This window comes from Pediculus humanus, genomic scaffold (genome assembly GCF_000006295.1).
Source record: "Pediculus humanus corporis 1103172108308 genomic scaffold, whole genome shotgun sequence".
Taxonomy (NCBI): domain Eukaryota; kingdom Metazoa; phylum Arthropoda; class Insecta; order Psocodea; family Pediculidae; genus Pediculus; species Pediculus humanus.
The window spans coordinates 108,278-130,717 of record NW_002987877.1 but is presented as its reverse complement, the minus strand read 5'-3'; the positions used below and the strand labels follow the sequence as shown (position 1 = coordinate 130,717).

Here is a 22,440-nt window from a genome sequence, read left to right as displayed (position 1 = left end):
AAGAAAACCGTGAAAAATTGTAATAACGTTTTCACACACACACACACACAGAAAATTTTTTTTTTATTATTTCGATCAATTTTTAGTCTTTCGTTGGTATCGAAAAAATTAAATTTTTAAAAAAATATTTCACTTACAACAAAACAAGACACAAACTAATAATTAATAACTTTTTTTTTTTTTATTAAAAATAAATAAATGATCAAAATTATATATCGATCAATCGTAATATCATTTTTATATAACTAATTTTTTTTCTCCACTTTTTTTCTATTTCTATTTCTTTTTTTTTTTTTAATATATATATATAAATATTTTACACGAAATAACTTTGATCTTTTAAAAAAAAAAAAAAAAAAACTTTGAAAAAATGGAGTAGAAAAAAAAAAAAAAAAAAAAAAAAATTAGCAACCCCCGAAGGGAATAAAAATTATGTCGAATTTACTACTTTAATCGCGACCTATTTTTGGACCCGACAGGCCTGCGGTCCTTCGGTCTATAAAATGTTTACGGGAGAAATGTCAGAGAGGCAAGACGCCCTGCGATAAAAGCGCATGATTTCTCATTACGGATTACAGATCAAGTTAAGGTAAACTACCATGGTAAAAACTTTTTTTTTTTTTTTTACCTCTTTTGTATGAATTTTTTTTTTTTGTAAATTGGGAAAATAGTTGCAGTATGATAATATCTTTTATTAATCACCCATTAATCGAATTTAATAATAATCATTCCTTAAATCGAAATAAAAAGTATGTATACATATATAAAATCCGTTATGAAAGTTTATTAATAACGGTTACACAACTCCTACATTTATTTTTATTAGTATTTCTCTTTGGTTTATTTAAATTTTAAAAAATTATTATTTGTTTAACACGCTTTTATTACTTTCTTAATTTCAAATAATTGTTTTGTTACCATAAATTGACAAATTATTATTATAGTTGAAAACTTTTTTATTGAATTTATTACACTTTCATTCATTACACTTAGTACAATGTAACGGTTTTTTTTTTTTTTTAAAACCTAGCCATGAAAATATCTTATTTTATTATTATTATTCATACTTATTTGTTTTTGTATAATATACTTTAATTATTAATAAACCTGTTTGAAAAAGGATATCAACTTTTAATAATGTCTCATCGGTTTTTTTCTTATTAACTATCATAACACCTTTCCAAGATTCTTTTATAACGGTCATGTATGGCTTCCATATTTAAAAAACAATAAATTTTTCTTAATTTAAAAAAAAATTACATCATCAAATGAAAAGATTATGTGGACATTAATTTCTTGACTAGGAAGTCATTATTAACAACAATCTAAAAATTATAAGGGTAAAAAAAAAAAAAAATTTTTTTTTCCATTGACCTCAATTTAATAAAATTATATAAAAAAAAAAAAAAAACAAATCTAAATAAATTGAATTCAATAATAAGATTGTTTTGTAAGAAAAAAAAAAAATTTTTTTTTTTTTTTTTGTGTTTAATCATCCTCCACTTTCCACGAATCTTGATAATCTAAAAAAATTATAAATTTTATAAAATTATAATTTATTGATATAAATAAATAAATAAATTGAGTAAATGAAATGAATTCAAACCTTTTATTTCCTGTACTTTATTTGGAAACATTTTCACAACTTGTTCCATCCAACTTTTAACTTTTTCATATTCTCCCATTTTAAAATAAGCTTTCCCTTTAAAAAGTGATGCTTTGAAATTATTATCATTATTTAACATTAAAGAAGTTTCACAATCTTTAAGAGCACGACTATTAAGGCCCAAATTTAAAAGTGTGAGTGCTCTATTATTATAAAGTATATATGAATCTTTCCTCACATCAATGGCCTGAAATTAATTATTATTATGTATTACTTTATGCATTTTATTGTTTATAACAATTATTTTTATTTATTATATATATATATAAAATAATGAAAAGTTTTTATTATTACCTTATTGTAAAGATCTAAAGCTTTTTCATAATCTTTTGATGAGAAAGCTTTACATGCTTGAGCTTTAATAACATCACTTTCTTTTTTTCTTTCTTTTCTATCTTGTGCTCTTTTTTTAGCATCTTCTTCTACGGTTCTCATAAATGCTTCTTGTGACATTTCATCACAATTTAAATTATCAAACGTTTGACATTTTTTTTTTTCATCACTTGTGTTGTTGTTGTTGTTTAATGCCTTTTCATTTATGACTGTTTTATTAAATAATTTTTTTGATTCGAATTTATCATGTGGTTCGTTAATAACTTCTTCTTGAAGATCTCGATCGTTTCTAAAACAAAAAAGGAAGAATTATTATATATTGATAAAAAAAAAATTTTTGTTTTATATGAAGTTTTTGATGTAATAAAATAAAATGGCAGTGAAAGTATATATATATATTTAAATTATTTTAACGTTAAAATAACGTACCCTATTTATTTATTTATTTATTTATTTTTGTTGTTGTTGTTGTTTTAGGGTTTAATTTAACTCACGTTTTTTAAGAAGTTTCCAACAGAATTTTCTCACTGCCGAAACGTGTCGAAAAACTTCGAATTTCTTCTTTTAATAAATTTTTATATATTTAATTAATTTGAGGGCTCTAACTTATAAAATTTAGTAAAAAATAAAATAAAAAAAAACAAAGCCAATTAAAGCATATATAAAAGTCCACCACCTCTTCTTTTTCTTTTGATTTTTAAGCCAGGCATCGGCATTTTTTGACGCTTCTTCTATTTCAGCTTTATTATTCGAAGTCAATGCGTGAACCATTTTATTAACTTCTTCCACTTTTCTCATAAATTCTTCAAAATCATCCAAATCAACGCCTTCTCTTTTATTTTCGACATTTTTTAATTTTTCGTAAGCTCCCTCATAAATATCCATTATCTAATATATCGAAATATTATTAATATTTGAAATTATATTCACAAAACCAAATTTGTTTAATTTATGTTGTTATAGCAACAATTATGTTATTAAAATTTTTTTTCAAACACGTTTAAAAAATAAAGCAATAATAATAATAATTATTTTAATTAAATTATTAAAAATAAAATGTGAGTAATTAATTATTAAACAACAACAACAACAACAATTACAATTACTTTATCATTATACTTTTTCCTGCGAGTAAAAAAAGTATTATAATGTCAAAAAAAATTTTGTCCGTTAGTTTAAAAGACGTGGCAGTAGAATTCGCGCAAGTCAAAGTAGTAGGTGCTCCGTTAAATCTCTCTGATAATGTCAAAGAGTCTTTTTAATAATGTAATTAAGTGATAAATTATAAAAATGATTTTCAATACGTACTTTATTTTAAATATTTTAATTAATTGCCAATTTTTTTTAGCCTTCGGTTTAAGGTTAACTCAGTATTTAATTAATAAATTTTTATTTTATTTAATTACCAAAGGACAGTGTAAAATATGGTAAATTAATTTTTGAATTATTTTAGTTTAACAACCACCGAATCTTGGACTGGAAGATGGTTTCCTGATAAACCAACTACGCCAAAACCAAAAATTAATATTCCATTAGAAACACATAGAATGCCTATGGGTGATATTAATCCTGAATGTGATGATGGAAAAGTAAGAATCTCGTTAAACTTAAAAATTATGGTTTTTTTTAAATTTAATTTTTTATTAACAAATATTTTCTTTAAGGTTAATACAACAATTGATTGGGACGGATCAATTTTAAATTATATTTGCATGAATCCAAGAAATAGATTTGTACCTGATGAATCAATCGAATCTATAATTGAATTTGAAAATATACCTGAAGCTTATGAGGTAAAATTATGCATGAAAATAAGTTATTATTACATGCCTTACAATTATATTTAATAAGAATTCAATGGTAATCAAAAAAAAAAATAGTTTACAAATATAATTTACTGTAAATCGAAAAAAAAAAAAATTATAAATTTTAAATATTATTATTTATTTTTAAGGCTCCACATTTTTGTATGGACACAAAAATCAAGTACACACAAAGTTTACCAACATTGTAAGTGTGTTTAATTACTTTAAAACTTTTATTTCAAAATAAATTATTTATCAAAAACCTTTTATCGTGTTTCAAGTGGACCACACAGACCATTGTGGCCAGTTTATGGTGAATATGAATACCTTCCAAAAGAACGATGGCTTCATACATTAGAGGTAAATTCAATTACATACTGAATTTATAAATTAAATTATTAAAATTAATTCAATGCAATTTCAGCATGGTGGTATAGTTGCTTTGTACCATCCGTGTGCAGATCTCATGGAAATTAAACTCCTTAAAAATTTAGTAAAAACATGTTTAAGACGCCATGTTATTTCACCTTCAGTAGATTTGACAAAAGAAAGAGTAAGTTAAAGTTAAAATTTTATTAACAATATAAAATACTTATTTATTTTTTTATTTTTACAGCCTTTTGCCCTTTTAGCATGGGGTGTTCGTTTCACAATGTCAACAGTTTATCCAAATTCTATTCGTCAATTTATAAAAGAAAAAGCTCTTAAAGGTCCTGAAAAGTTATCGGATGATGGTCAATTTAATTTAAATTTAATAGAAAAAGCTTTAATCGTTTCAAATATTGATGATAATGACCTTTGCCCTGACAAAATGAAATAAATCCTCATATTGTGAGGATCCATTATTATTATTATTATTATTATTAATTTAATATTTATATAAATTTTAAAAGCTTTACATAATTTTAAACATTTCGCACAATTTTCTTTGCTCTCATTTTTTCATATCGCTTATAAATAATTGTTTTAACGTCACAAATAATATTAAATAATAATAATAATAATTCTTATCAGTATTATTAATAATAATAAAAATCCATCATCATTTACCGAGTGATTATTTTTTTTATATTTAAAATTATTCGCAGCTTTTTATAATTAATGTATTTTATTATATTATTTTAAAATATATATATTCATATTTTAAAGATAATAATAATATTTTAATAGTAATTAACCAGTTACCAACTCATTTTTTTTTGATAACAATAAAAAAAAATTTTAATAAATAATTATTAATTTTCTAACGGATAAACATAAAAAATAAATAAATAAATAAAATTTTAGTTCAATAAATATTATTTATTACAAATTAATAAAAAAAAAAAAAAAAAAAAAAAAAAAGAAAATGGCTTATTTTTACACAAGTCTCAATCAACTAATCAATTAATATGTTACTAAAAAAATCTTAAATAATTTAACTTTTTTCTTTCTCTTTCTAATCACTTTAGGCACAATTTAAATGTTATTTTCTATAAAAAAAAAATTGTGATAAAGCATTATTATTATTATTATTAATCGAAACAAAAACAAAACGTCAATAATCGTACAAAAAAAAAATTATGTTATTATTATTATTATTATAACGCGTTTTTCAAGCAAAAAAAAATCCATCAAAATTATTATAAAAAAAAATTTATATAATAAATTCATTAAATAAATATCATTTGAATGATTATTATTGTTATTATTATGTAAATAAAAAAAATCTACGGTTTTGTCCTTTTTCGTCGAAATAATTTTTTTTTTACAATAAAATATTTACACGTTTGAATACGAAAAAAAAAAAACCGTTAAAAATGGGAAAAAATTTAAAAAAGTTTCACCCTTTTCCGTTTGTTTGTTTGTTTGTTATTGTGCGTAACAATTTCTTTTTCCTTTCTATTATAAACAAACGAACAATTTATAATAATTTAATTAAGTAATTTATTTATTAATTAATTTCCTTTCGAAATTTCTTTCCTTATTTAACTCTTACCCCCTCTTCCTCCTTCTCCTCCCAATCCACCCCATCTACCCTATCCACCCTTATAAATTCTTTTATTACTTTTCCGTTACTATTATTATTATTATTTAAATTTTATAAAAAATTATTTTTAAAGAAAAACGCAAACGGCAAAAGATTTTATCCCACATTTTCCCATTTATTACTATTATCATTATTATTCTTTTAAAATTACATTTAATTGTAATAATAATAATGATAAACAGTCTAACAGTTAATTAATTATAAAGCCATACATTCTACAAATTTTTTATTTATATAAAACATTAGATTTATTTTCTACTTAAGAAAAAAAAAGGCAAAATAATTATTAAAATTAAAAATAAAATGGCTGCCATTTTTATACATAATAAGTTAGTTAGTCTCCTTCTCTTCTATTATTATTATCATTATTTAAAATCTTAAATTATTTAAAAGGCCCGTCATTTTTTTTTAATTCGATATAAATATAATTACTGATAAGACACATTTTAGATAATGATAAGGCATAATTCATTTTTTTAAAAAAAGGCATAAAAAATTTCCATTCATTTTTGATCAATCAATCAATCAATCACCGAATTTGACACGATTTAAATTTCTTTACAAAAAAAAAACCTGAGATTATTATTAATTTGTTGTAAACCTTATAAAAAAATTTCATTTCGAAAACGAAACAAAAACAAAAACGGACCCCCGTAAAAATGTAACGTGTTTGTAAACAAAAAAAATATGATTGCAGGTTAATGTGCGTGTATATAAATAAGCAGAAGATAACAAAACAATAGCTTTGGATTAGTTTTAAAATTTTGTCTTCTGCTAAATTAATAAAAAATAAAAAATATCTCGACGTATTTTTTTTAGTACATTTCATTAAAAATTAAAAAAAAAAAAAAACAAAGATGTGGTAGTATCCTGCTGAGAATTACTTTGCGACGGGGGTTTTCCCTGCCCCCACCGTCCACGCCCCCCCCCCGTTAAATGAATTTTCCGATTTTCCAACTCGCAATCCGGAAAACAAAAAAAAATTTCTTTTAAGAATATTTTTTGCCGTACGTTGGATTTTGAACTTCGTATTTTTGTATTTCACGGAAAGTTTGTACTTCGTAAGAACCCCCTGAAAATATTAATAATAATAATAATAATGATAATTTGTAAATCGGGGCGGTCGGCTAGGAATACAAGAGGGAAGGGGGGGGGGTATAATAATGATAATAATATTTACCCGGCGGAGGAGCAGGTCCGTCGAATTTTTGCAACTCGAAGAGATTTCCCTGTTTGACGTCGGAAATGACTCCTGAAAAATTATTATTATTATTATTATTATTACTATTTTTTTTTAAATTGTCCACGATGATAATAATAATGATAATTATGTGAAATTACCTTGCTGTGGTAAACTATGGGCATCGTATTTTTGAGATTCGAAAAAACCGTGTTTGGTTTCTCCCAAACGACCTATTAAAAGAGAACAATAATACAATTTAAATGGCGGCGAAAATTAAAAAAACCGGAAGTGAAATAATTTCCAAATTAAATATTTTTCTTACCCAAAGTTCCGTGACCGCTTGATTTTTTAAATCCGCCTAAATTATCACCACCACCGCCACCACCGCCACCGTTATAAAGTGCCGATTCCGTGTAGGTGGTCTGCATGGTAGAACTGCTACCTCCTCCTCCTCCTCCTCCGTAACCGCCTCCGCCTCCACCTCCTCCACCGGTTACCATACCTCCACTCCGACCTATTATTAATGTTTAATATTAATTTATTACAAAATAAATAAAAATAATTAAAAAAAAAGGTTTTTACCGAGAGTTCCCGATTGAGTTCCGTCGTATCGTTGGGATTCGAAATAACCCGAATGCATATCCGATTTCATTCCTTAAAATTATTATTATTATTATTATTATTATCAGGGAATGGAATAAGTTTTTTCCTACGATTTATGTTATATTTTATCTTACCGTTCATTCCTCCCATGCCGCCGCCTCCTCCTCCGCCCATAACGACACCTCCTCCACCACCACCACCACCGCCTTCATACATTTCTCCTCTTGATTCGCTAAATTGACTTGATTCAAAGTACCTATCTGATTTAACACCCGATGCAGATCGACCTAAATATACACAAATGACGTCATTTTTTTTCCCTCCCCAAGATTATTTTATATAATATATTAGAAATTTATTGGAAAAATACCGTGTCCCATTCCTCCTCCCATTCCTACTCCTCCTCCATCTCCTCCGGCTACGTTATCAAATTGTGATTCGTAATAACTGGATGACATTCCAGAACCAGACATTCCACGACCGCCGCTTTCTCCTCGACCTTTAAACATTTTATATATTTTAAATATAAATTTTCGAGATTTATTCATTTAAAATTAAATACCTTACCTAGAGTTCCTGCCTGGCCGTCGTATCTTTGCGATTCGAAATAACCTTCTGATTTAGAACCTGAAAATGGTATTTCAAATTAGTTCTACTTATTTTTCACAATAAATTAAAACAAAAAAAAAGAAAAACTTGCCTGCAGATTCCATGTATCCTCCCGATCTCATATCTCCACTCCTACCACCTACAAAACAAATAACGATAAAACAAAATGTCCGACACGTTTTAAATTTTAAAAAACGAGACAAAAAAATTAATTTTTTACCAGAACTTCTCATCGTATTCCGCTCATCGTAGTAAGATTCTCCAGATGTTAATGCTCCTGCAGCGGCTGCAGCTCCAGCAGCTCCAGCAGCAGCTCCGGCACCAGCTGCCATTAAACTTGCATTGCCACCACCACCTGATCGACCTAATTTCCCGCCAAAAAAAATTAAAGTATAGGAAATATATCAATTATTTAAAATCGCAACGTTAATAAATAAATACAAACCGAGAGCATTTTGCGCTTCGAATTTTCTCGAATCGAAATAACCACCGGCGGATTTCAAATCAGCTGTTTGTCCCACTGAAAAATTTTAAAAATTTAAATTTAAATTTAAATTTTTTTTTTTAAATTAAATTTAAAAAATACACAAAAAATTAAATTAAATTGAATTAATACTCGAACTATCATATTTTCCAGATTGATAATATCCATCGACTTTTCGTCCTAAAAAAAAAAATTATAAATTTAAATTTAATTTAAATTTAAATTAAATTAAAATTAAATTAAAATTTAATTAATAACCGAATCGAAACAAATTTCAAATAATGTGTTTTTTGTAAATTTTTTTTTTAAATGAATGTTTACCTTGCGTTGAATATCCAGATTGTAAATCTCCTCCTCCACCTTTCCTTCCTGTAATAATAATAATAATAATAATAATAATTTTCAATTAGATTTTTTTTATGTATTTATTACTGATAGTGGGAAGTCCCGAATTGGGATAAACATGGTAACCAATAAGAAAAGAAAAAAAAAGTACTCACTGACACTGTATTCCTCTCTGGAATTCCCTATAAAAAACAAAAAAATCCACATTATTATTATTATTATTATTTTAATCATTAAGAATTAATAAATAATTTTATTATTATTATTTACATAATTAATTTATTTATTAATTAGATAGTTAATTGAAAAGCAAAAGCAATATCCGGCGGCCATATTGAATAAATAACTGCCATTTTCTAAATGAATCACGTTTAATTTTTTTTTTTATTATTATTATTACATTTAATGTTTTTACCCTGCTAATTTTCCTTTTCTATTAAAACAAACAAACAACAAACAAACAAACAAACAAACAACTTACCGTATGATGTATTTTGCGAATCGTAGTACGAACCGCTACCACCTTTCATGTCCCCTCCTTTTTTTTCTGAAAATTAAATTTTAAAAAAAAGCAAATGGCGAACGAATTTTTTTGTACATCGCGTGTTAATGTTTATATATTAAAATTTCTGCAACATTAATAATATATGCATGATCGAAAAAAAAACGAAAAAATTATTATTATTATTATTATTTAAAGCATAAGCTGCATTTATTTAGAGCTATTTATGTATATATATATATATATTAATAACAATGATAAATATTTTAATAATTATTTTACTTTACCGTATGTGGGATTTTTAAATGTCGACGTTGCTTGTTTAAATATCGGATTTTCATCCTGTAAAAATATTAATAAATATTAGTTTTTAATATTTTATTTTAATTCGTTTAAAATAAAGGAATGACGTATGTACCGTGTTCCATTTGGCCATGAGTCTATCTTTTTCAAATTTGGCAAATTCTCTTCTGTCGTGTATCGTCGTGCACAATTTCCAACAGCACAACAAGGCAAGACCGATGAGTAAAATGGCACCGATCACACTTAAAACGATTCCTAACAAAAAATTGTAAAAAATTAATTAAACAAAGGGAAAAATGTAAATGAAAGAAAATTCTTGCAAATTACCCACCCAAAATGTTAATTTTAGCCGGACAATCCCTTTTTTCCTGCGCTCTCACGTAAACTTTACCCATATCGTCATATCCGTAAACGTAAGCAAATCGACAATCATCTTCGTCGTAGTAAGCGCAAAGATTTTCATCTCTTTCTTCGTTGGCTAAAAAAATAAAAATAACAAACGGATTAAAAAAAATTTTCGCTCGTCAAAGATGGTAGAAAATAAATACTCTCATCGAATTTCAACGTTCGAATATTAAATTTCCATTTTTTATAAAAGTTTAAATATTTACTACCTTCTATTACTTCGGCAGTGGTTGGTATGAATGAACAGTTGGCACACTCTTTTTCGGTTAACGGACCCGTTTTGTAAACTTGACATTGAACGCACTCTTTAAATTCCAAACATCTTCCAGGGCAGGTCTTTTTTTTGGGGAGAGAAAAAAAAAAAAAAAAAAAAAAAAAAAACGAAACGTTAATAATAATGATGATAATTATTTTTATTAAAAATTACCTAACTAAATTCTTTTTTTTATAATTTTTACGTACGGGACATTTTTCGCAAAATCTTCCGGAATATCTACCCTCTTCTTCTTGGTCACATTTACAAACGCCACATTCGCAAACACCTTTACCGGAACAAACTTCTCCTCCCTCTATAAATTTAAAAAAAATTTAATAATGAATACCAAAAGTGATTAAAATTAAAATTACAAAGAACAAAAATAAAAAAAAATTTACCGGGTGATATACAAGTATCGTTTGATGCTCGACAGTCGCATGCATCTCCCGTCCATCCTGCCAGGCATTGACATTTTCCACACACGCAAGTTCCGTGATCGGGTCCGGAACACAAAATCCCATTATTTCGATCGCATGAAAAATTATCACATTCGCAAAATCTTCCAGAAATAACCTTTAAAGCAAAACAAACAAGCAAACAAACATAAACATTGAAATTTTTTCCAGTTTTACTGAAATTTAAACGTTTTTAAAAAAAAATCACATTTCATACTTCGGTAGGATCGGATCGAATTTCACATTCGCAAACCCCGCACATGCAAGTCCCTCGTCCAGAACAGTCTATAAAAGTAAAATTGTCGGGTCGGCAACCGCCTTGAATGTCTTTGTCGACATTTAAACTCTCCGAATCGCATTCGCAAAAACGACCGAAATGAGACGAATCGCATTCGCATATACCGCATTTGTAATTTCCAAAACCGGAACAAGTTCCAGATTTATCTTCGTATTCCTAAAAAAAAAAAAAACCGTTAAAATGAGTCAATGAAGAGTCAATTCCCACTGGAAAATTTTGTGTATAATAAAATTACTGGATTTTCTGGATTTTCGCATGGACATTCGCATTGCATTTCTAAATCGACGACAAGATATTCCTGAATACCGACTGGATATATTTTAAACGTTTGTCTCCATTCTTTTTTATCAGGGGGACAAGAAGCAACTTCTATTTCGGCTGAAAAATTTACAACCGTTCCAACCTGTACCAAAAATAAAAATAAAAATAAATTAAGGTTTTCCATTTCCATCAAAGACTTGACGTCAACCTGAATTAAATATGTACCTTTAAACCATCGCATTTGTTCGTTTGCTTAGGAGGTCCTCCACCCAAACAAGAGGAATAATACGAGACTTTGATGGCACTCGAAGCCGTATCTTTCATTTCGACGGACGAAGAAATTTTCTGTAAAATATTTTAAAGTAAATGTAGATAATTCCTTCATTTTCGAAGGAAACAAAATGTCGGTTAGAATATTACATCGTATTGCTCTTTGACCAAATCGACAACGTTTGAAGAATCGCTGCTTAACGTTCCAGAAGATGCTCCTTCGATGTTTTCTCCCAATTGTTCGTAGACTCCAAATTGATCAGCAGTCACGGCAAATATGACGTTGATTGAATTTTCTTTGACTTTCATATTAACTTGAGATATCGAGGGATAATCTTGAAGTTTCGAATGAGTGTACATTCCTCTGGAATCTAAATGACATTCGCCATCGTTGGGTTTGACAATACCTCCCAACTAAAAAACGAATATTAATAATAATTCGATAACACGATCGACTTTTCTTTTTGCTTTTGGGGGGGGGGAGGGGGATTTTTATCGAACCTTTCCGTCTCCGGCGTAGTGAAAACCCGCATCGGTGGAAAAAACCAAAAGTTTTCTTGCTTTTTCACGCCACCCGATTTCATTTTTACAAACTATTGCTTGCATAATGGCGTCAAAACCTCCTTCCGGCGCATCCAAATTACCGGAAACGGCAGCGTTGCTTACTTCTCCCTGCGTCAACAAACAAATACTCAATTTTTTTTTTTCATAAATTCAAAAATTTAATATAATAAATAAATAGTTTATCCTATAAGTTAATAACTTAATTTTTTTTTAAAAATTAAATGTTGTTATTATTATTACAAACAAAAAAAAGAATTTAATGCGGTATTAGTTACCAAGTCACAAAGTGCGAAAAGCAATCAATTGCACAGCAAAGTTAAATATAGGTAGTATTAGTCTAGTACTATACAAAACTAAATTTACACCACAGGTACTTATGAAGAAAATTATGTTTTTTAAAAAGTAATCAAGTTATTTAAATTTTAGACAAAAATAAGCTAAAGAAAATTTTTTTTTATTATTCAAAAATTTATTTACAACAATCGAGAGACAATTATATATATATATCACTACTACTTTTATTTACATTAAAAAAAATTTTTTTATTTTATTTTATTGAATGGCTGAAAGAAGGGATTATTTGGACAAGGTTCGATATATCCAATACCTAAATTAAAAATAATAATAATAATAATAACGCATTCAAAGTTCATATAAAAAAATTAAATGGATAGGAATTATTTCCAACTTCGTTTTTTTGTAAACGAAAAAGGGGAATTTGTCGAAAGGAGGGGGGTGGGGTGGGGGGGAAATATTAAACAAAAAATTTTTTTTTCTCAAGCTATCCCGCATAAAGTTTATAATTATCCGAATATTGAGTTAAATTTTAATGAAAAGTTAAAAGCGGTTAAAATCTTTAAAAAATTAATGGCGTCGTCGATCGCGCGCGCGCGCGTGTGTGTGTGTGTGTGTGTGCGCGTCGGTGTTTACATTGGAAAAAATAAAAATGTCCTGTGCGGCGCTGCCGATGTTAAAAGTTACGACGGCAGCGTAATTTATTATATTATACGTGAACGGAAAAAATTGCTGTCGTTATTTCATTTAATCGTTGTTATTTATTGCTTAGAAGAAACCAAAGTTTCTGACTTACGGCAAATCTATAAGTATCCGTACTCAAAGACATGACATTTTGAAATCCGTAGGGAGCGGCACAACCGTGACAAGGCTCCGCCAAACTATAAGGTTGAGGCAAGTCAAAAAAAAAAAAAATTAAATAGTATAAAAATATTATTTATCATACATAAATCTATTGAGGATTTTTTTCGAAGGGGGATTTTTGAATTGATAAGGGGGGAAAGGGGGGGGGGGCGCTTTGAGAGAGAAAATAGAAATAGATGTGAAAATATTTCACAATCAAGTCGTAATTCATTCATTATTACATGCTCGTAAAAAAAAAAACAATTCACTAGGAAAAATCTTGTTTAAAAGAACAACGCTAAGGAAAATTATACACAAAGGAAATTTTTTTTTTTTTTTTTTTTTTTTACCGGGAGCCGGGTGTAAACAACTCCCACATTCCTCATTCCAGAGCAATGAAAAAGGCACAATATAGTACATAGAAAAGCACCCTCTCCGAAAGCACCACTCTAACTAAATCGCTTAAACGACACTGTGCTTTACCCACCCCCCCAATTATCGAGACATCACACGCATGGGAGATGGAAAAACCAATTTTTTGCGTCTTAACGAAGAGAGAGAAAAAAAAAAAAAAAAAAAAAAAAAAAAGAATACACGGTAATTTACAGCAAGCAAACATTCATCCCCGAATAAATAAATAAACCCTTGAGAAGAATGATAATAATAATAATAATAATAATAAGATAATTTTTTTAAATAAAAAAAAAGCCAAGAATTTTATCTAAGAAATTTTTCATGACTTCCAGAGGAATATATGACTTACTGAAAAGGCTGAGGTATTTACGTTGAGTGGCATGTGATTTTTGAATCCGTAGGGCGGTTCACAACCTTCACAAGGCTCGGCTAACCTGTTTGATATTTATCACAGTCGAACATCATTAAATTTTTTTTTTTTTTTTTTTTAAGGGGGAGAGGGAACCAAAAAAAAAAATTTTTTTTTTAAAAATAAATTATCAATTATTTCATAATTCCTTACCCTCATCATTTGTTTGTACCGCATCAAAACAAACACTAAAACTAATTACTCGAATATAAATAATAATAATAATAATAATATCAAATATTTTCGGGCACGTGAAAATAATTCAAATTTTACATCGATCTAAAACTAAATACCTCCCCTCTCCATCTATCCATCTATCAATCTACCTGACTTTTATGATATACCGAATTTTATAATAATTCCTCCCCGAATGGAGCAACAAAAGGAAAAGTACTTACTTCTTGGGTACGGTACTGACGTAGGGCATAACAACTTTATCGACAAAACTTCCAAAACCCAAACGAAAATTCGACGTTATGTTTTGCATCGTTTGTGCTAATCTATTACCCAAAAACGATAGTTTATCCTTGTCGTCTTCCATGGATTTTGACAAATCCATAAGATAATATAAATCCACGGGATAATCTTCGGCCTGAGCATAACTGAAATCCATTCTGTAAGGTTCATCTGGGAAAGAAAAAAAAAAAAAAAAAAATTCCATGAGATTTTTTAAACAAAACGTTCGACGAAAACATTTTAATAAATCACAATTAATTATCGATATTAAATCAACAGCAGCAGCAGCAACAGCAACAGCAGCAGCCGCAGCAACATTCTTTTTTTTTTTTTTTTTTTTTTTTCACAATCGAAATTCTTATTAATCACTTACTGATTCTTAATTTAAGCGCGACACGTTGGGGAGATATTTGTACGGCTTCGTGTTGATAATAAGAGGAACCATAACTTCCGGAACTCGATGAAGAACTGCTGGAACTGAAAGAACTGCTGCTGCTGTGTGAATGACTTTCTTCGTAAGCAGCTTCGTAACCGCCACCCCCGCCACCGCCTTCGTACCCCGATCTCGATGCTTTTTTCAATTCTCTCGCTTCGACCAGAGTGAAAACATTGTCGGGATTCACGACGAACGCTTCGTCGCATTGCATGTGAACGTTGATGTTTATGTTGGGTTGAAAACATCGTTTCGTGTCTCCAAAATTCTGCAAATGATTTAAATATTAATAATAATATTTTTAAAATAATAATAATAATTTAACGACGATATACTCCACACCTACCGGTTGTGAACACCAAGCGCAAGTTGGCGTTTGTATACATTCATGGCACGTTTGCTTTGACACACAGGGATTTTGACTAGAAAATTTTTCCGATATTGGAGATTTGTAACCCGCTACAGTGCAAATAAATATTAAAAATAAAAAAAATGTGCGGCAGCTCCGACTCTCCATTCTGCCCCTACAAAAAAAAAAAAAGACATTTCCGGTTTTAAAAAAATTTTTTTTTAAATATATAAATAGTAGCAAAATTACAAACAGAGACATTCATTATACATATTTCAAATCGAACAAATTTCTTTTTTGTTTTTTTTTTTTTTTTTTTTTTAAATTAATTTAATGAACTGCGTGTATATTAATAATAATAATTAAACAATTGTTTTTTCTTCTTTTTGGTAAAAATAATCTGTTTAAATTTTTTAAAACTTTAAAATATGCAAAGGAAACAAAATAAGCTAAACTATAAAAGAGAGAGAGAGAGAGAGAGTTTTTTTTAAAACTTCATTTAATAACTTCATATAACTTTTTTTTTTTTTTCTAGAACACAACTAAACTACTTGAATTGAAAAATTACAATTTAAAATTTAATTTCAAATTTAAAATAATGCAAATTTTATTCTTGAACGTTTCTAAAACGTTTTTTTTTTTTTTTTTTTAATAAGAAAACTGTTTTTTCGAAATAATAATAATAAATTTTTTTTTTCAATTTGAAACCGAATTTTCAACAAAAACTTCTTTTTTGCGATCGTCAAACGGTTAAAAATCGTTTTAAAAAATTTACAACGAAATGATTACAACAACAACAACAACAGCAACAACGACAGCCGTAATCGCCATTAATGGACGTCTGAACATAAAAATAATACGTCCAAAGAAGAAATTTATTTAGGTCCCAAGTTTGATTTAAAAAATTAAATTCCGCAACAACAACAACAACAACAACGAAAAAAATTTCATCATTACGTAATTTAAATAATTTTCACCACCCAGTTCTACCAACCGAAAAAAAAAAAAAAATTTTTTTTAACATCACTAAGGTATTAACGATTGTGATTTGTATCATCATCATCATCATCATCATCATCTTTACATTCTAAAGAAAAAAAATATTTAAAAAAAATTGGAATATTATACCAATGTCTCAAAATGCAAAATCGTTGACCTCAAAACAACAGCCGGAGATCTTTAAAAAAAAATTTAATTAATGGCGGCAAAGATAATAATAATAATAATAATAATAATAAATTTTTTTTATCATTATCTTAATTTATCTAATAAAAAAATTAAAAAAAAAAAAAAAAAAAAAACATTTTTAACTAAACTAACAATCTTAAATCAAATTAAATACTTGCAATTTCGAAAAAAAAAAAAGAAGCAGAAGAAAAAAAAAATAAAAAAATGACCTCCGTGGTGTTCAGCGATGCATTTACAAGAAAATAATAATAATAATAAATTGTAAAAATAGCAGCAGCAACGTTCAATAAAACAACAAAAAAAAAAAAAATTTCCTTTCAGTTATTACATGGATTTATTATTATTATGATTTATTTATTTTAATGCCCCACCAATTTCCCGCGTGTAATTTATTTAAAAAACTTTGAATTTAAATCGATATACATAAATTTTATAAATAAATAAATAAATAAAACTAAAATTATAAAGACTGAAATCAATTTAAAAAAAAAAAAAATTTTTTTCCTTTTTTTTTTTTTTTTAGGTCAAACGTATAATGTCAATTTTTCCTTTCCCTTTTTCCTTTTTTTTTTTTTTTTTTTTATTACAATGGATGCAAAAAATTTTCAACCCTAAAAAGGTTTTGTCATCCTTTTTATTATTATTATTATTATTATTATTATTCAATCGATTTTCTTCTCTCTAATAAAATATTTCAATTTACGAGATTTAAACGTTAGTGACACTACTACAACAACTTTTGCCTTTTTTTTTTTTTTTACAAAAAGAAAATTTAAAACCTTTTTCCAGGTCCTTCAACCAAACCTTAAGTCAAAAAGAAAAGAAAAGAAAAAAAATTGGGATTTTGGCATGCGTACCAATATTTAACCAATTATTTAATTTCCGCCATTCTTTGAATAAAATTAACAAAATAAATAAATAAACACGTTTTAAAATGCGACTGTTATCCGTTATTATTATTATTATTATTATTATTATTATTATTATTATTATTATTATTAATTTTCAGGCTTATTATTCGCATAATTTAACGTAATCAAATTTTTTCATTTAATTTTTTTTTTTTTTTATAAATACAAACGAACCAGCGTTTTTCATTTAATTTTTTTAAATAATATTTTAATTAAATTAAAACAAATTCTTCACGCCCCCACCCCCACCCCCCGCCAAACATTAAACAAACAATAATAATGATAATGATAATAATAATAAAAATACGCACGTAGAATTTTTTTCTAGAAATTTAACGTACAAACACATGATACACAAACCGTAAATTTTTTTTTTATTATATTTTTTTTATTAATGACCTCGTTCGACGCTGTTTTTTTAAAGTTCAACAATAAAATAATATTTTTCCCCCATATTAATAATAATAATAATAATAATAATAATAATAATAATAATAATAATAATAATAATAATAAAATTTTCATCCCATTTATTTATTTATTTTTTTATTATACGTCGGTTTTGAAGGCATTTAATCAATTTCATGCCCTCATTTATTAACTTTTTTTTTTTTAAAAGAAAGATATTTCATTTAATTTATAAAAACGTTTTTTGAAATCATTTGTTATAAACAAATAAAATTAAAAAAAAAAGAAAAAAACCTGCAAGGCGGAACCGTGACAGAAAAAAAAAAAAAAAAAAAAAAAAAAACATTGAAACCTGTTTACATTGTCAGGTTTACACATTGCTGGCGCTTACAGATAAATAATTGCCACGTTTGTAAAAAAAATAATAATAATAATAATAATAATAATAATAATACTTAAATTTAAATAATTTTTCCATTACCTAATAAGTCATCACTTTTTTTTTTTTTTTTTTTAAAAAAAAAAGTTTGATTGTTTCATTTTAAACAAAACAAAAAACTCGATTGATTGACTCAAAGTCTTTGTAAATGCTGGCAATGAATTGAAAAATTATTTTTAAAAATTACACAAAAAACGAAAAAAAAAAACGAGAAAAAAATTTCCTCGAAAAAAAAAAAAAAAAAACCGCGCCTTCTTTCGTATAAACTTTGGCGACTTCATATGACATCATCATCCCGTTGATGATGATGACGATGACCTCATTTCCATTTACCAAATCAAAATTAACCTAGACGTTCATAATCCACCTCTGCTTTTGCAAAAAAAAAAAAAAAGAAAAATTTTTTTTAAAAAAACATTCAGGCACGAAACCGAGTCAACGGAATCCAATGCCATCGAGAGAAAGAGAGAGAGAGAGAGAGAGAGAGAGAGAGAGCCTGTATAACTTTTTTTTACGACCAACACTTTACAACTTTTTGTTTTTTTAAAAATGAAACAACCAAAAATTTTTACAATAATTTATTTTTTACTTATTAATAATAATAATAATAATGAAGTGAAAGAAAAAAAAATTTTTTTTCTTGGCCAACATCCACATATGACGACGAATGATGACGCCATTACTCTTTCGATATAACAAATTTTTTTTTTTTTTTTTTCTTTAAAGCGAATTTTCTAATGTTTTATAATTTTTGTTTTTTTGTTTTGTATGTCAGTCGTTACAATATAAATTTTCAAAAATAATAATAATAATAATAATAATAATAATAAAATTCTTTTAAATTTAAAAAAAAAAAAAAAACAATGCGAAAGTTTTAAATACAAACCGATATTATTATTTATTTTAAATACATCATCATCATCATCATTATTATTATTTATCAATACGTTTCACATCTCATTCATCATTAAAAAAAAATTAAATTTGATTATTTTAAATATATATATATATATAAATAAATAAATAAATAAGAATCAATATCTTTTGAAATTTTTTTTTTTTTTTTCAATAATATTAAAAGATTATTATGTATTATATCAATTTGTACTTTAACCCAAAAATGTTTTTCTTCTGCTTTAAGGTATGTAAATAAATAAATAAATAAAAATGATAAAAATGATACGAGAATAAAAACAATGAAAGCTTTTTTTTTTTTTCCTTTTTAAAAATTGTGTTAAAATTTATCTAGGAAAAGTTTTTTTTTTTTTTTATAATGAAACATCATTTATCATGAATTTCATTCAATAAGAAAAACTAGAACATGTTAATTTCATTATTATTTTCTTAATAAAAAAAAAAAAAAAATTTAAATTTTTTTCTTTTACACAAAAGATTATAAATGTTGGTTTGATAATTTTAAATCATTATTATTATCATTATTATTAGTATTAGTTTTATTGGAAAATTGAAATTTTTTTACCACCATAAATGACAAAAAAGGAATTTGTTTTTTTACATATACGGCATTTTTGTTACACAAAATGTGTTGAGATTTTAAAACGTGATGTTGTTTGTGTTTGTGTTTGGGTGCGTGTGTGTGTGTGTGCGTGTGTCAAACCATATCAAATGCAAATAGCTTTTAAATTAAAGAAAAAAAATACAGAAAAATGCTCGAAATAGATTTTTCTTTTTCTCTTAAAATTTTATTTAAATCAAATCGAATCGAAATTTTTTTTTTTTCCCCCTACCATTTTATCAATTATTTATTTATTTAAGGATTTAAATCGTAGGTAAACAAATATCAAATGACAATTTGCAGGGGGGAAAGAGAGAGAGAGAGAGAGAGAGAGAAAAAAACAAGAAAATCAAAAACAATTTTAATAATTTAAAGAGTTTTTTTTTTAAACCTTTTACACGCCATAATTCATTTACAAAATTGTATATTTTTGCAATTTTTAAATATTTAAATCATTCTAATTTAGAAAAAAAAAAGTTTTATAACGTTAAGTTATGCTTCATTAAATTTCCCCCCCCCCTCTCTCTCTCTCTCTCTCTTTCTCTCATCTCAACTTTTTTATGATTTTTTTTAACTTTTAACGATTCTTATGCACAATTTATTTATTTATCTATCTATTTTCATTCACTCAATGGTTTTTCCCATTACATAGCAATCCCCCCCTCCTCCCCTTCTTATTTTTTTTCTCCCCCTATTTTGTTTTTCTTTTTTTTTAAACAATTTACCATTCAAACGACCATCAATGTGCTAATGTTATATTACATTTATCACGAATATAAATATCTAAATAATAAACATTAACAAGAAAAAGAAAAAGAATTTTGAAATTAACGTGGGGAGAGAAAAAATTTCAAACGTTCAAAATAAATAAAAACTGGAAAAAGAGAGAGAGAGAGAGAGAGAGAGAGAGAGAGAGAGAAACAAATTAAATCTAACACGCAACACATTAAAAATGAACGTGAGTCTTAATGAGTTAAGATTCATAGAATTTTACAATTTTTTTTTTTTTTGCTGATTTAAATAATGCAAAAAATATATGTGATTAATGAGATCATAATGAATAATTAATTTTAAATGAATTATCTAATGTCGCCGCCCCCCCCACTCCACCTCTCCCAACTCCCCCGTCTTTTATTAAAACGTTTAATTAATTATTAAAACATATTAACATCAAAAAAATTTTTGCTTTTATTTTTATTGTATATTCGATTATTTAATATTATTATTAGTGACAAAACAAATTTAAAAAAAAAAAAATTGTGGAAAAAACTAAAGTAAAAACCCGCCTCTTCTTGTTTTTTTTTTTTTTTTTTTTTTTTTTTTGTGGTCGCCCACGTTTTATTTCGTCCGTTATATTTCCGATTTAATTTAATATATATAAAAGAATAAATTTTGTCGTAGCCTCCTTAGGAGGCTTAACTTGTTTACCCACACATTTAAGGAGATGAATTAAAATGCATGGAACTTACTTACTACTATCTTGTTTCTATTGGTGTTTTCATTCAATCAAACAATTCCTTATATGAATAAACTATTTATGAAGTGAGTTATCACACACACACACACACTTTTGCATATACTAACTGGTTTTTCTCCCCCCCCCTCCTCTCTCTCTCTCTCTTTTTTCTAATCGTTATTGAAATTTACTCATTTTTATTTACATTAACTTACTCGAATACATTTCTTTTTATTAAAACTTTCACTTATTATATATATTCGATACATAATTATAATTAATTGTTATTTCATTTGTTTTGTTTATTGTATATTTAACTCACATGTACATGAAATTGTTTTATTTAAAGTATTAATAATAATAATACTACATAAATAAAATATGATTTTTATCGAATGAATGTTTTACGTTTAAAAAAAACCTTTGTGCATAATATTCTTACACATATATAAAGCCTGAATTGATTCTTTTATTATATTATATATTAATTTAACCTAAAAATATATATTTTCATTCATTTAAGTAAGTAAAAATTGTTTAACGATATAATTTATCAATGAGAAAATTATCATGTTTAAAATATATAGAAAAAAAAAAATTTGTTCTTCTATTAAAGTAAATCATAAAATATTATTAAATGAAATTTTCATTGAATTTTAATAGTAATGAGTTTATTTGATATTTATAAATAACTAATGAATTTTAAAATGTGTATTATGCAATTTGAAACCATTAAAAAAAAAAAAAAAAACCAAAAATTGGTAAAAAAGAAAGACCTTTTTATTGCGAAATTAAATGTTTAATGAGTGTTAATAATAAAGTATAACTCTATAATTAACTATGACTCAGTTAAATTAAATTTTAAAATATTAGAGAGAGAGAGAGAGACAATTAAAAAGAAATTTAAATATAAAAATTCAATTTTTTTCATAATAATAATAATTTTTAAAAAA

The 22,440-nt window shown here is 26.3% G+C and overlaps 3 protein-coding genes across 3 annotated transcripts; 1 reads left to right on the top strand and 2 right to left on the bottom strand.

Moving 5' to 3' along the window:
* Positions 1-1,488: 1,488 nt before the first annotated feature.
* Positions 1,489-2,884, bottom strand: Phum_PHUM579230 (heat shock protein 70 HSP70 interacting protein, putative; the record flags this gene model as incomplete). The annotated part of the gene is made up of 4 exons (XM_002432226.1): positions 1,489-1,523; positions 1,607-1,853; positions 1,961-2,288; positions 2,676-2,884. The coding sequence occupies 4 exons, from the start codon at positions 2,882-2,884 to the stop codon at positions 1,489-1,491; spliced, it is 819 nt and encodes a 272-aa protein (XP_002432271.1).
* A 263-nt stretch (positions 2,885-3,147) lies between these two features.
* On the top strand, positions 3,148-4,624 carry Phum_PHUM579220 (uncharacterized protein; the record flags this gene model as incomplete). Its single annotated transcript, XM_002432225.1, has 7 exons — positions 3,148-3,224; positions 3,453-3,588; positions 3,664-3,792; positions 3,954-4,009; positions 4,086-4,164; positions 4,229-4,357; positions 4,421-4,624. 7 exons carry the CDS (start codon positions 3,148-3,150, stop codon positions 4,622-4,624), a joined length of 810 nt encoding a protein of 269 aa, XP_002432270.1.
* A 5,208-nt stretch (positions 4,625-9,832) lies between these two features.
* Positions 9,833-15,830, bottom strand: Phum_PHUM579210 (myospheroid protein, putative; the record flags this gene model as incomplete). Its single annotated transcript, XM_002432224.1, has 15 exons — positions 9,833-9,901; positions 9,978-10,117; positions 10,194-10,340; positions 10,477-10,603; positions 10,730-10,836; positions 10,922-11,096; positions 11,196-11,432; positions 11,512-11,679; positions 11,763-11,882; positions 11,958-12,221; positions 12,309-12,475; positions 13,458-13,546; positions 14,730-14,958; positions 15,161-15,488; positions 15,567-15,830. The coding sequence occupies 15 exons, from the start codon at positions 15,828-15,830 to the stop codon at positions 9,833-9,835; spliced, it is 2,631 nt and encodes an 876-aa protein (XP_002432269.1).
* Between the last annotated feature and the right edge of the window lie 6,610 nt (positions 15,831-22,440).